Here is a 14,956-nt window from a genome sequence, read left to right on the forward strand (position 1 = left end):
ATAAAGTCAAACGAACTTTACCTAAAAAAAATCCAAATTGGCCATGGAGGATGTGTTGGAAATGAAGTTCGTTATGTAAGAAGTAGACATTTTCAAAGTTTAATATTAGAACATGGAAGAATCGTTAAAATAAATATGTACTTGCTATTTTCTTATTGCGAAATGACTTGATATTCTAAATGTGCATAAAAAGAGGTTTTAAAATATTTACAATATAAGAAGGATTCGATAGTCCAGACTGAACACCTGAATTTTGCAAATGTCCAGCCATTATGTTACAGATTAAAGAAATGACGTTTTAACGCTATTTTTGTTATTAGGGTCCATGACATAGTCGCTAATTGTTTCCATTACACTGTTCTAAGCATATATGTTTTTAACATTTTCAGAATGTGCATTTGCTGTACTTTGTTATTCGAAAGAAAAAGAAATATTTTGAACGTTTATGTTTAAAGTTTTGTGATAAACTAATTGTCCAGTGTTTTTGTTACGCTTACGTTTTCTGGGGGGAAATAGCGACGTCGTAAATGATTTTAGTAATTTAAAGACGTTACGTTTTTTTACTCAGCTTTGTGCACGCCATCTTTATAGTATATATACATGATAAACTAACAACAGGGGAACCTAAAGAAGGTCCTATCCTAGATGAATTATTTTCAAACAACAGGGGATCCCGTAGAACGCCCTATAGTATAAAAATGAAAAACGATCAACAGGGGATCTTATAGAACGTCCTATAGTAGATATATAATGTTCAGACAGCAGGGGATCCTATTGACTGCCGCGGGGATCCTGCAGACCGCCCAAGGAACCCCATAGAAAGCCATATAGTACATGTAGTATATACATGATAAACAAACAACAGCGGAACCTAAAGAAGGTCCTATCCTAGATGAATTATTTTCAAACAACAGGGGAACCTGTAGAACGCCCTATAGTATAAAAATGAAAAACAATCAACAGGGGATCTTATAGAACGTCCTATAGTAGATATATAATGTTCAGACTACAGGGGATCCTATTGACTGCCGCAGCGATCCTGTAAAAAGCCCTATAGTATATACATAATAAACAAACAACATCATGTTAAATAAATACAAACTACTTATTGGAGTACTATTACTATGTTAAGGAGTAAGAATAGTTAGAATTTTTGAAATTTAAGGTCTATAGTAGGGGGTTCAAAATACCATGATGGCGGGGTGCAGAGATCATTTATATTGTAAAAGTACTACTTGGCTATTCAACCATTCTCATAATCTATTTGTATTATTATCGTTATTTTTAATATAAAAATATACAGGGACATAACGATCAATTTAAGACAAACATGGTAAATTGAAACTTTATCCATTTGCAAGTCACAGTTGCATACATTTGTAAGTATTTTATAATGACAAATTAATAAATATATATTGCGTGTTATCATATCGATATCGTATAAGATTACTACATCAAAACTGTTTAATGTATAGCATATCATTTATTCATTTCATAGATAACATCTACTTCCTTGTTTGAAATAAAAAGAAATACAAATCTATAGATCTAGATATTGTTTTGTTTATGTGAGGTTATTTTGTCAACAATCAACAAGGAATCAAAAAACCTTAATTTCATTTGATCATAAAATATTTCAATATATAAGTAGTAATACGTTATAGTTTTTGTTTGTTGGACATGCATTTAGATGAATAGTAAGTATAATGAGTTGTACAATTTAACTGTACTCTCAATAGGTTCATTTAAAAGATAATGATCAAATGTAAAAAAAGATGTTATATGATTCCCAATAAGACAACTCTCCACAAGCTATTCACAACTATAGAAGCATATCTTGAATAAACAAACATGTCAATTTTCTTGTAAGCAGATATCAATTTTCAGGTGCATTTTAATAAATGAAAGGCATCTCCATATTGTTGTTGCCATGATATTTATGATAAAAAGTTTTTTTATAAGATTAAACATTACATGTTTGCCATCGAGGAAAGACGGCTGCAGCTAAGCTAAAAGTGTTTAATATTGGACAGTCATCGTTATACATGATAGTATCACTAATACATATATTTCTCTGCAAAGTATGTTATCCGAAGGCTCGAGATATCGTTAGACTCATTCCATTATATATTAATTGGATCTTTTTATAATGTTTACACATATGTGTTACAATGTTCAATTGCCTTATTAGATGTTGAATAAGAGCTGAGGCAAGTTATGCCTTACATTTTGTGATTGTATAAATCAAAGTCACGAATGGGCGCGGTGTTCATAGTTGTAATTCTGGTATCTATTGACACATGTGATTATGGACTTTCCCAATTGATCTTCCTCTAAGTTCAGTATTTTTGTGATTTTACTTTTTGATAGTTTATTCATTATATTATGTGTTCTCGTACTATAAACAACATATTTATTTATTTTGTAATTTTGTTTTCTGTATATCATTTATTCCTTACAAAAAAATATATATACCTGTGTATGTTATTTTATTTAACGCTACTGTGTTCCTTGTTGTGGATGCTTTTTCCTCTTTGCATGACAAATATGTCAATGTTCCAGCAGATTAAGCTCCAATCATATAGTGTCTTCATATGTAAAAGCAATTATTAGAAATGTCTCACAACAGAGCTTGAAATAAATAGAACAACTGCTAATCCTACATTTTAGTTAACATCATTTACCAAGGATAAAATTTTACAAAATCACAATTCTGTCCTTCTTTCTTTTGGTATCAGCATCAAAGAAAACGAAGAAAATTTACAGTTATAATACAGTAGACCAAAACGTATATATATATATATAGAACGATACATAGGCAGATCATCAAAATGCTCGACTAAATATCTTTCTAAAGTACTGACTACTATTCTTTCTGCAGTAAAGGATGGTCTTAAAAATAGTGTGATAAGAAATATTCTACCGCTTTACACTATTATTCCACATACTCATTTAAAATATCGACGTCACAATCACTTTAAACAAAGCATTTTCTAAAAAAATTTGGGAATTGAGATACTAATTTCTTATTGCGGTTTATAATAGTTCTTATTTTGTGAAGATTCACACTGGAACTACCAGAAAATATACAGAAGATGATATTATCAAAATGGTGGAAAGTTTAATTGATAGTATATAAGTGTTGAGATTAAGGGATAGATATTAACATACAGTCGGTATTCTAATAGGTACTAATTGTGGACCCATACTGGCCGATTTGTATTTGTACTCGTATAAAGCAGAATTAGTTCAGAATCTTCTTAAAAAACAAAAAAAAAACATACATCTTGAGAAATTCTTTAATTTTACTTTCAGATATATTGACGATGTCCTTTCACTAAATAACCCATATTTCAGCCAATACTAACATCTCATATATCCAATTGAACTTGAAATAAAGGATACTTCTGATACTAGAAAGACTGCTTCATACCTTGATGTTGTCCTCAATATTGACACAGGAGTACAAATTAAGTCTTAGATGCATGATTTTTTTATTAGTTGTATGTGGCTTTGAACTAGCTGTCATTTAACTGCAAGTACTCCCAGATATGTTCTTAGTGTATTTTTGTTGTTGGAATGTACAAGTACTCGGCCACGTCCACTTGTATTTTTGTCCATCTGATGAGTCAAGCCTTTTTCAACTGATTTTTATAGTTCGTTCTTATATTCTACTGTTATACCACTGTCTCAGGTTAGGGGAGGTTTGGAACCCCACTTACAAGATAAACCCTGCTACATTATGTATACATGTGTCTGTCTTAAGTCAGGAGCCTGTAAAACAGTGGTTTTCGTTTTTATGTGTTATATATTTGTTTTTCGTTCATTTATTGTACATAGATAAGACCATTAGTTTTCTCGTTTGAATTGTTTTACATTCATTTGTCATTTCGGTGCCTTTTATAGCTGACTATGCGGTATGGGCTTTGCTCATCGTTGAAGGCCGTACGGTAACCTATTGTTGTTTATTTCTGTGTCATTTTGGTCAGGTTGATCTCTTGTGGAGAGTTGTCTCTTTGACAATTATACCACATCTTCTTTTTTTTCACACTAGAATCTATGACAAACGGAATAATTTCAACCTCCTAATTATCAATTTCCCATCTCTCAGTAGTTACATACAATCTGCCCCTTCTTATGGTGTTTTCATTTCTCAGTTTAAACGATATGCTCGTGCATGTTCACACTATACGGACTTCATATACAGAAGTGTGCTTCTTACCAAGAAACGGCTCCAGTGAAGTAGGACAGATTAAAAATGACACCCCGTAAATTTGATGTATACCATCACGAATTAGTTGATCCAAACGACGTGTCTTTGCCTAAACTAAGGATGTTGTTTCCAACGTCTTAGATTGGGGCTTAACATTACGTCGTTTTGTCTTGTAAGTACCGAACGTGGCCTATACTTTATTGTGACTGTTTTGCTGGATGTAAACTCGCATTGCGATAAGACATGTCACGGTATTTTATTATCTCATTTTCATTCAAATTAGTTTTGATGTTGTATTAGTTATACTGATCGGATATTGTAAAATGTCATATGGTTTTTAGTTGTTATTCTAACTTTATAATTTTCTATTTGTGTGTGAAGGTAAAGATAAGTTCATTTATGATATTTTTGTTTGGGGCAACTAAAATTACAGGATGTATTTGGTTTACGGTTTGACTTGAATAAATATCGGCATAGCTAGATGATACAATAAGTATCTAATAACTAGCATAATTATATTGTAATAGTTCTGTAATTTTAAATGATATTAAATACATCAATTATAATTATTGCAAACCTATTCTTACATTATATCCAATTTTTTTTTTAAAAAGTTAGAAATTTACCTGTGACGTCACTTTTGTGCGTCGTTCATACAATGCATGGTTCGGCTGTGGTGTTTTTTTCTTTTGTGTGCTGACTTAAGTTGTTTTCCGTGTTCGTTTTTATTCTGCTCTGACATCTATATTAATTATATGGTCATTTTTTTTTAATTTTAATTACTGTTTGCAAAAGAATGATTTATTCGAAATACTAAGAAATGTCTAATCCCAGGCAGATAATCTTAGCCGTATTTGGCACAACGTTTTGGAATTTTGGGTCATCAATGCTTTTCATCTTTGTTTTGCTATCTTTATTATTTTGACATAAGTGCACTGGTGAGTCTTATGGAAACATAATAGGTGTCTGGCGTATTAAATCATTAATCTGTTACATTTAATAACTATAAGCATGTGGTAATATTCTCGTGTATTGTTAATTTGTGTATTTCTCTATCCCGAATGTTGTTTTTTTGTCATTTACTTTTATTGTAGTCCTGTCATCTGATGTTGTAATTTTAGTGTTATATTTAACATTGCCAGAAAAGTGGGATCTTTTGGCTAACCACAAAACCAGTTTCAACCCAACATTTTGTTTCTCAAAATGTCCTGTACCAAGTCAAGAAAATGGTAATTGTTATAACACATCCGGTAATAATCTAATTCGGTAAGTCACATTCATGAAAGGGAAGGGGATTGTAGTTACGACGTAAGGAACATATCCAACATCATTTGTGAAATGGTTATTCCATAAAGGTCAACCAACTCATGATGGCGTCCGTAAAATTTATGAATGGATTATTTCAACTGCATTAATTGGAAATTTTGGTTTAATAGCTTCCTTGTGAGCAGCAACCCTCTATCAAGAAAAATCATAATAGGAAATGCCGGCACGGGAATATCGTATTATAAACATAGGGGATAGAAGAATTAATAATTCATACTACAGTAATATTGTATACCAATTTGTACAAACATGAACAACACGACTAGTGCAACATCTGGAGCAAGATCTGCTTAGCCTTCCGGAAAACCTGAGATTCACCACAGTTTTTAGTATGGTTCGTGTTGTTTTGTCTTTATTTTTTTTATCTATGTTTTCTTTGTTTTGTTTGTCTGTTGTTTTTTGTTGGTGTGACGTAGTCAGTATACTGAGTATAGTATCGGCTTATAATTTGGAATGTCTTTCTGGTGTCTGCCTATCTTTTGTAGTTTCCTAATTGAAATAACCGTATCAACTATATGCTATGAAAACACAAAAGTGCAAACTAAAGCATTCTAAAGAACGTCGAGGACTTACGGTTCTCCAGCAATTGTGATTTTAGTACATTGTATTGGTCAACCAATTCATACTACTGACTGTAAAACGTAAAACGTGTTAATTTCTATTATTCTTCCGCATAACTCTGGTGCAGTAACGTGCGGGTACGGAGCAAATATCAAATAGATACATGAGGTTGAAGCACTTATTGAATTAGGTAATTGAGTGACACGACATCTCGAAATCTGAGAGCGAAATTAAAAAAACTCTGCAATATGATATTTCCTTTTGGCTTTGGTTGAAAGAACAACTAGTACACGTTTTGTTTCTTGAAGATCATTAATTGGATATTGAATATCAAAAGAGAAAGCGTCATCATGTTTTCAGATATTCTAAGTAAGAACAGAAAACAGGAAATGTTTTATACATTAAACACCTAATCAATTCTGTCTTACAGTCAAGTACGAAATAATGCCTCGATTTGACATTTCTCCTGGATTTTATAAATGCAATGATCACGGACGACTGATATAAAATAATGATCATTCAAGATTATCTAAACAGGACATGTACATGTATTGGTAATCTATTTCAGTGGAATAACTTCATATAGCTCAGGAGATAAAAGAAAAATAGAGTAAAGCTTCAATTAATTTATTTCAAGACTTGAACGGTTGGTTATCTCTTCTTATTTGTTGCGTTCCTGATTCGTTTTCACTAAACTAAAATAAAGAAATACATTTAACATGTATAACAAAATACTATTTCGAAAGATTTAACAAATGTAGCACAATGAATATCGAAATTTAAACAGACAACAAAGGATCAAGCATCATATCGCAGGTACACACTCTAAAATATTTTGTAATTAATATATGCTCTCTAAATTAAAAAAAAAACAATTCAGACTCCTATTAATGTTATGTAAATGTCTTTAAAAATGTCTGTTCATCTTAGAATGTTTTTAAACATAAAATACATATAAATTAGAAGATGTGGTATGATTGCCGTTACCCAATGCGACAATTCTCTTTCCAAATCGCAATGAATAAAAGGTAAACAAGTATAGGTCAAAGTGCGGCCTTCTGCATGGAGCATATGGTCACACCGAACAGGAAGTTATACAGGGACTATAGTGATTAGTGACAAACATTTCATACAGAAAACCCTGTTGTTCTTCCATATGTTTTGTGCTATCAGAAATTGTGTTTCGTAATACTTTATTTATTGTATCTATATGATTGATCTACACCATGTACAAGTGTTTGTGAGACTTAAACACAAATTGTAAACTTTTGAAGACTTTATTTTTACCTCTAGAGTTCGTTTAGGAATTTGTACTTATCATGTTACTGTCTCATACACAAGTACTCAATATTGTATGTATACATTTTATATTATCTATGTGTATTTATGTGTTACAAACCTGTGTATATAGAATTTCTCCAAGTACCTCCACACGCCCTACTTGGTTCTCCTCGACATTTGGTGTTGCATTCTGAATCAGGTTTCTTTGGATACTTTGAGTTTACTAGCTGGTTTCCACAAAAGCATTGCACACTGTACTGTTTAAAATATCGATATTACAATTTAGTGCTAACTTTTTATCAAACACTAATACATTGTTATTTCCTAGTTTTTTATATGTTTAACTGTAGCAAAACCGAATAGATCAGGCTTCAGGATTGATAAACCTATGAAGTATGTTTTGGCTGATACAAAAACTATAATGATATTCCATGTGTTTATGTTTTTGAACAAATTAAAACGAAAGGCAGAAATAATGAGTTTGCCAGGTGGATTATTCGATAACTAAATGATTAACTTCCGGTGTCACATAAGCACAAGAATGTATTAAGGTGATACAATCCGTATTCTTTATTGTAAGAGACCAACACAAATTGTAAACTAGGTGGCGTTCTGCAAAAGAAATGTAACTTGACATATGATTCCGAGCACCAGCAATCGTTTTTCGTTTTCGTAAATGCAACATGAAAGGAAAAAAAGCAGATACCTATTTTCGTGTTTTAGATTAACACAGAGTTGTACAAATACCTCTAGACAAGATAGTGCTACCAAGAAATTGCAAACCTTTAATCCTAAACATTTTTGTATGGCTAAGAACATGTCAACTTACTTGTAGGCCAGCGTATTTGTAACCTTTGCAGTTTTCCCTACATTTTGCCAAGGTAATTGCATTGCCCAAATTTTGATATCGATGTTTTAAGTGACGACTGTTATCATCCTGAAAACATCCGATATATCCTGAAAAGAAATTAATGAACAGTATAACATACTTGATATAATTATTAAGTTGAAACCTTTCAGTATTCGAACAACAATAAGCAATATCAGGTAATAAACAGTTCTATAAAAAAATAAAAAAATCATTTATAAAATAAAAAGGTTAAAAGCTAAATAATAATTAAACAAAAGTTTCACGCAACATGAGAGGCAGTACTTATCCAAATTATATTAATGATACATAAAGAATAAACAATATGTTCACCAAAGCTTACCATTTTTATCTCCTTGACTAGACTGAATAGAATCAACCTTTTTGGAAATAGCAGTCAAGCTAGATTCGATTTTTCCTTGTGTGTTCTGGAGTAATTGTTTCAGTCCTTCAATTTTTGCCATCATTGCATTATCACTCCCTTTCATTACATCCAAGACCTTTGTCATTTTCTCCATCCTCGTTTGTCTGTCGTCCATCTGCTTCTGCATCCACTTTTTCCAGTCTTTAGGGAAATTACCTGAATCATGATTTCCTAGGAGAAAACCTCGAATTGGAACATCTTGAGCTCCTTTCAGCGATAGTCGGAAATTGTTCTCTTCATTTGCACTGGAAACAAGAATAATTTCTAAAATTGTAATCAAAACGACAAGGGGCTTCATTTTCCGATAAAAAGTATTTGTTGCAATACTAATAATATAGATGGAGGACTTATCAGAAACATATATATCAAGCATAAATAGCGTGTTGAGTATCGGTATCGTATTATATTACAACATCTTAAATATTTACCTGTCAACCAATGTCGGAATGTGCATCTGGTGCAGTAAAATTGGCACCGTAAATGTTTTACATGAACGTCCGGGTTTGAAATTAAAGAGAGAAACATCTTTTAACTGGTCTTTCATGTAAAATACATATTTTTAATGTAAGAATAAACTACATTTGCAAACGTATTTTTTTGTTTTTATTTAAATAACAATGATGATTTTATATTATACACCAATGATTGTTTAATGTGGTATATATGCAGGTATTAGGATTTGATTGTCTTCGGAAGCAATGTTCACTGCCAAGTTCGCACAGTCCCTCTTAGGAATTGTAACCGATACATATGTCATACTCAAAAAGTGAAATTAAAAACCTTAAGTAATCTGGTCAAAGACCACAATTAATGAACCCGCTTTTCTCCGTTCACGAATATAGATCCTTTTTATTAAAATTATTTGTTCTTAACATTTTTTTCTTTTCATTTCTCATTCATTTCTTTTTTAGTTTTTATGGATTGGAAATAAAAGAAGAGAGGTGAAATAATTTTTTGGATGTTGTACTTTAACTGATTGTGACATGTAAAGAGTTTGAAGGCCAAGTGAAAAAAATTGTAATATCAATTTTCGGAATATTTTGTGACTTGTCCATAGGGTTATGGATATGTGTTGGGTAAATTTGTATGATGCTAGCATGCAATCGTTCTGAATGCTTTACACACACAGAAGATTTGACAAACAGACTAGGTGCATAGTTTAATGAGACAACACGTTATAAAGAACTAAAAGAGAAAATTGCTGGTGGTCTGTGGCCATTTATGAAGAAACAATGAGACAAAAGAAAAGATAAATCCACATTTTTATTATTTTGCAGTGATAGTTCCGTTTGTGTTTAGTAAGACGAACATTAAATTCAGCAATGTATTGATTGTAACTTCATCGATATCATAGTAGATTATCGTTCAGTAGTGGTTTTCATATAAAATATGTGAATGTATGCATATTTCGGAAATAACTCTACATGACGCGTTTAATGATACGCTGCCCGAAAAAATAGCTATGTGATAAGTATATTGCTTCCGGATAAAATATTTTATCAATATAATGCATTAAGAAAAGGTATTGACATTAATAACATATATTCGCAATCCATTTTGGAGATATGTGCCTGTTAGTTGATATATTTAGTTCCAAGAAAGTTGCGCAAAGAATAAAACGATCATATAAAAAAGAAGATGTGGTATGATTGCCAATGAGACAACTGTCCACAAAAGACCAAAATGACACAGAAATCAACAGCTAAAGGCCACCGTATAGCCTTCAATAATGAACAAAGCCCATACCGCATAGTCAGCTATAAAAGTCCACGATAAGATAATGTAAAACAATTCAAACGAAAAAACAATTATTTATATAAAAACCGATGTTGATAATATGTTACAATTTCCACTTCTACGTACTATGAACATCAAAACTATTTTATTTTTCCTTAGTTCTGTTCTCGCACCTGTACAGGACGTTTTATCTAGCTCTTATTGTATAGTTTTATTGTTGATATTCACCCCATATGTACCAAGTGTAAGGTCAGTTTATATTACAGAACTTTCTTGGTATTCCTAATCGGGAATTTTTTATCACACAGACGAAAATGTATACTTAACGACAAAATTATTTTTCATTTACCTGTATAGGATATATATGAAACATTTTTTTTTCAAAAGTGATGATTATTTAAAAATTGTTAAATATTTCACAGTGGTATCTTACTTTAACTTTGTTTAAACCTGTATATTTACTTTTGGCCTTAATTAGGTATATCTCTAATAATTTTATTAACTTTGTATTTGCATTAAGGTATCACAGATCATATGTTATCGTTCATAGTGTGTTAAATTACGGTTTTTGATTGAGTGAAGCCTTCCAATTGATATTTAATCGTGTGTTTTTTCTATGTTGTGATGTTGTTCTACTGTTTCAGAAAAGTCAAATAACAGTGACAGTATAACCCCTGATGATGATATATCTGTCATAATTTCACAGAATATATAAATAGATGTAAGCATATTAATGAATACGATAAACAGTTGTATTACAGTAATGCGTCTTAAGAGGCTATCCCAAACTTTTATCTTGAAAACACTTAAATAGGGCCTTGTTTATCAGTTTCAAATGTGATACTCAGTTTTAATAGTGTGTAGTAATAACAACATGATATAGAAAACAACAACACATAGACACGCATTATCTGAGGTTTTAAATCACAATTGATCAGAAATATAACATTTTAACAATATAAGTCAAATGTTAAGTTGGTTATAAGTAAATTGTCCCAAGTCTGGAGCCTATAGTTTAGAGGTTGTCGTTTGTTTATGTGTTACATATTTGTTTCTCGTTCATGTTTTTATATAAATAATAGTATTCTCGTTTGAATTGTTTAACATTGTCATTTCGAGGTCTTTTATAGCTGACTATGCGATATGGGCTTTGCTTATTGTTAAAGGCCGTACGGTGATCTATAGTTGTTAATTTATGTATAATGTTGGTCTCTTGTAGTGAGTTGTCTGATTGACAATCATACCACATCTTATTGTTTTAAATATACATCATCGAATATAGAAAACAAAAATAAAAATGATAAGTACAGAGTAAAATGCCAAAACTCGGACCTATAAGAAAAATTGAAAACGGGAATTGACTTATCAAATTGTGAGATTAAGAGCTGAAACTGTCAAACGAATAAAATATAATGGGTTAATTTTGTTAACAAATATAAGATTTCAATATTCTTGAGCATTTGAAATTCACATGGATTTTTTTGTTGTTATGTGTTTTTGTGTTTGTTTTTGTTTTGCCTTTGTGTTCACAAATTCAGCATTGAATTAGTCCCAAAGGGAAAGATGAGCCTCTCAGCCATGAAAATTTCGTGCATGTAATTATCCTATTTATTGTATTTGCTAAATGACAATATACAATGTATGCAGATGTTGGTTAGATATGAAGGAAAAACCTAAGAAGATATATTCATTACAAACTATAAATGCTAGATTGATGGCTTATTATTTAAATCCTTCTTTTTAGTTTTACATCATTCGAATAGCATGCAGAACGTACACCAAGACAATCAGTTCTCGGGTGTAATACTGCTGTATGGTATAGTGTTACTAGAATACTGTTGTCATTGTACAGGATAACTTAGTCAGTAGGTCTAAATTATCAAAAGGTACGTAGTTTTCATGTATGAATTTAACAGAGCAAGGACATATTTTAGACAAGCATGGTCTTCATTACTGACAGCGGATGTTTAGTGTGGTACATTTGAGTGTTATGACAGAGTTTGTTCCCTTGGTATTTTTGACTGATTTTTAAGTTGAAATTATATATATTATATTTTATTTAGACAAATTTAGTCGAATTTTAGATATAAGAGGTAGCAATGTTGTTTTACAATACAAAATAAAATATCAAAATTTTTTGCGTGTTAATTTCATCGATATTATATTAGATTACTACATCTAAATTATTGTCATATTTAGCATATCAGCTTTACAGTTTATACATAACACCGACTTCCTTGTTGAAAACAAATAAAACAAAAAAACAAAGACAAATCAATCAACACGTGTTTGTGTAAAATCTAGGAATCAACACTTTTTTTTGTCAATTTATAATTTATTTGACGACCACCAAATATTTAAAATAGTTGTTAAAATTTGTTTATATTTTTTACTATACTTGTTTGTGCCACGCATCGTACCATCTTATTGAATGTATGAATTCATGTTGTCATCTTCAAAGGAAATTAAATCAGGTCATGGTTGATTTTGATATTTCAATAATTTCTAAATTGATGTAGATGCAGAATTTCAGGATTCGCTTCTGCTATATTTTCACTTTCCAAAAAAAAAATATATGTGGTGAAGATCCCGTTGATTTCAACAGCAAATGATCGTTCTAGATACATCTTTTTAGTAATAGACACGTTTTGATCATATAGCATGGTGAAAACTGTTTATAGTCTGAAATAAAATACATTGTAACACATCTGAAATGAAATTGTTGAAGACATATTGGAGACATAACGATTTACATCAAACTCCATAATATGACAAATGAATTGAAGTTCTTGAGCAAAAACTACCTACACGTTCAGTGTACCTGAAAAAACTTCTGTTGATTTTGTGGTGAATAAAATTGAGAATGGAAATGGGGAATGTGTCAAAGAGACAACAACCCGACCATAGAATAGACAACAGCAGAAGGTCATCAAAAGGTCTTCAAAGCAGCGTTAAACTCTCGCACCTGATGCATACTTTAGCTGGCGTCTACACAAAAATCTATACTAGTTCAGTGATAATGAACGTCGTACCGAACTCCAAATTATATACAAGAAACAAAATTAGAAATATTACAAGACTAACAAAGGCAAAAGTTGTTTTCAAATTTAGTATAGGTAATTTTTGGACATTTTGTATAATGTTTGGTATACATGCATTAATGGGTTATGAAATTGTCTTTATATACTATTGATTGACACCATGTTTTTTTTTAAAGATTTTTGTTGACCAAATCCTATCAATAGATTTATATAGTTCTACAACATCTAAGTAGTACAAAGCACTTATTCATAATCATATTACTTGGCACCACATGAGATTAATAACTTTCAGTTGTATTTTAAATCGCTGTTTAAGACGTTAGACATGTGGAAAGCATCAACACGACGTATAGATTTACACACCACACGACATTTGGACAAACATGTACCAAGTCACAATGAAACCAAAGTAATTATCGGGGCTCCTTAAATTGGGCCTTGTCACGTTCCAGTAAGCTTGATCTCTGATCCAAATATTTTCATTTCATCTTCAAGTTCAGTGGTCAATGTGTATTTTTTGAGAAATGATCTGTCAAAGTTAATATGAGAAATATGTCAACTATGATTGATGATTGTAGTGATATATCAGAAATAGATTTAGACAACATTACAAAGTTGACCCCCTGTCTGTACCCCTGATTTTGACATTTTAATATATAATGTGTGTGCGTATTGTTTACACATTGTTATGATAAAATGTAATTTATAACGACAATTGAAGGGTTCAACTAGCTATAAAACAAGGCTTAATCCATCATTTGTACATACGGACATACATGTATTAATTACAGAATGTGACAATTTGTTACATTTGTTTGATGTGTTTGAGCTTTTGATTTTGCTATTAACTAAGGAAAATTCTGAAATGCATTTTTCTTGGAGGTTGTTATTTTACTTGCATGGTTTATCTGACCTTGACGTTTTTACGGGGTTGATAAGTTTGGCACAAACCTGAAGACTGCAAAGTTTTCACTTGGTTCATTGACAGCATAATACGTAACCAATAAAACTTAGTTTTCAGTAATGTGTTTCATCAGCATATTGGTGTTAGCTGACACAATCATTAAAGGCCCTGCCATACATGATTGTAGTAAAGAAATTAAAAGATAAAAACAACAAATGTTAATAACAACTGAGGGAAAGACAAATCAGTTTGTAAAAACATACAAACAGAGTTTGGTTCATAGTAGAGTCCACTAAAATATGTATCCTATATCTGGAATGGGTTTTTACGATAAACAACGCATTTTAAACCTAGAACTGTTTTTAGACATCTGATTGATCATCGAATAGATAAGATAAACGGAATACATTACCAAAAACATGCCCCGTTTAATATGATATATATAGCTAGTAATAAAGATAGAATATATTCATAAGCCAGTAGAAGTTATTAATCCGACAAACATATATTTCTCAAATCAGTAGAAACTCTTGACAAATAGTGACTGTTATTTTTTTAATCATTTATTAAACAAATATTAAAGGTAATGCGAAAGCGATGT

The 14,956-nt window shown here is 31.2% G+C and overlaps 1 protein-coding gene across 1 annotated transcript; it reads right to left on the reverse strand.

Moving 5' to 3' along the window:
* Nucleotides 1–6,711: 6,711 nt before the first annotated feature.
* LOC139487162 (xylosyltransferase oxt-like) lies at nt 6,712–8,995 on the reverse strand. Its single transcript, XM_071272139.1, has 4 exons — nt 8,593–8,995; nt 8,211–8,338; nt 7,500–7,638; nt 6,712–6,795 (listed from the first exon to the last, which is right to left on the reverse strand). Exons 1-4 carry the CDS (start codon nt 8,969–8,971, stop codon nt 6,791–6,793), a joined length of 651 nt encoding a protein of 216 aa, XP_071128240.1. The 5' UTR covers nt 8,972–8,995; the 3' UTR covers nt 6,712–6,790.
* Between the last annotated feature and the right edge of the window lie 5,961 nt (nt 8,996–14,956).

The sequence above is a fragment of the Mytilus edulis genome, chromosome 8 (assembly GCF_963676685.1).
Source record: "Mytilus edulis chromosome 8, xbMytEdul2.2, whole genome shotgun sequence".
NCBI classification, from domain to species: domain Eukaryota; kingdom Metazoa; phylum Mollusca; class Bivalvia; order Mytilida; family Mytilidae; genus Mytilus; species Mytilus edulis.

What these genes read in the sequence shown, in the direction of transcription:
- LOC139487162 (XM_071272139.1), bottom strand. Translation starts at nt 8,971, where the DNA reads ATGAAGCCCCTTGTCGTTTTGATTACAATTTTAGAAATTATTCTTGTT. An exon ending in TAGTCAAGGAGATAAAAATG is followed by an intron (nt 8,339 to 8,592) that starts GTAAGCTTTGGT and finishes ATTTCTTTTCAG; the next exon opens with GATATATCGGATGTTTTCAG. An exon ending in ACAAATACGCTGGCCTACAA is followed by an intron (nt 7,639 to 8,210) that starts GTAAGTTGACAT and finishes TATTTTAAACAG; the next exon opens with TACAGTGTGCAATGCTTTTG.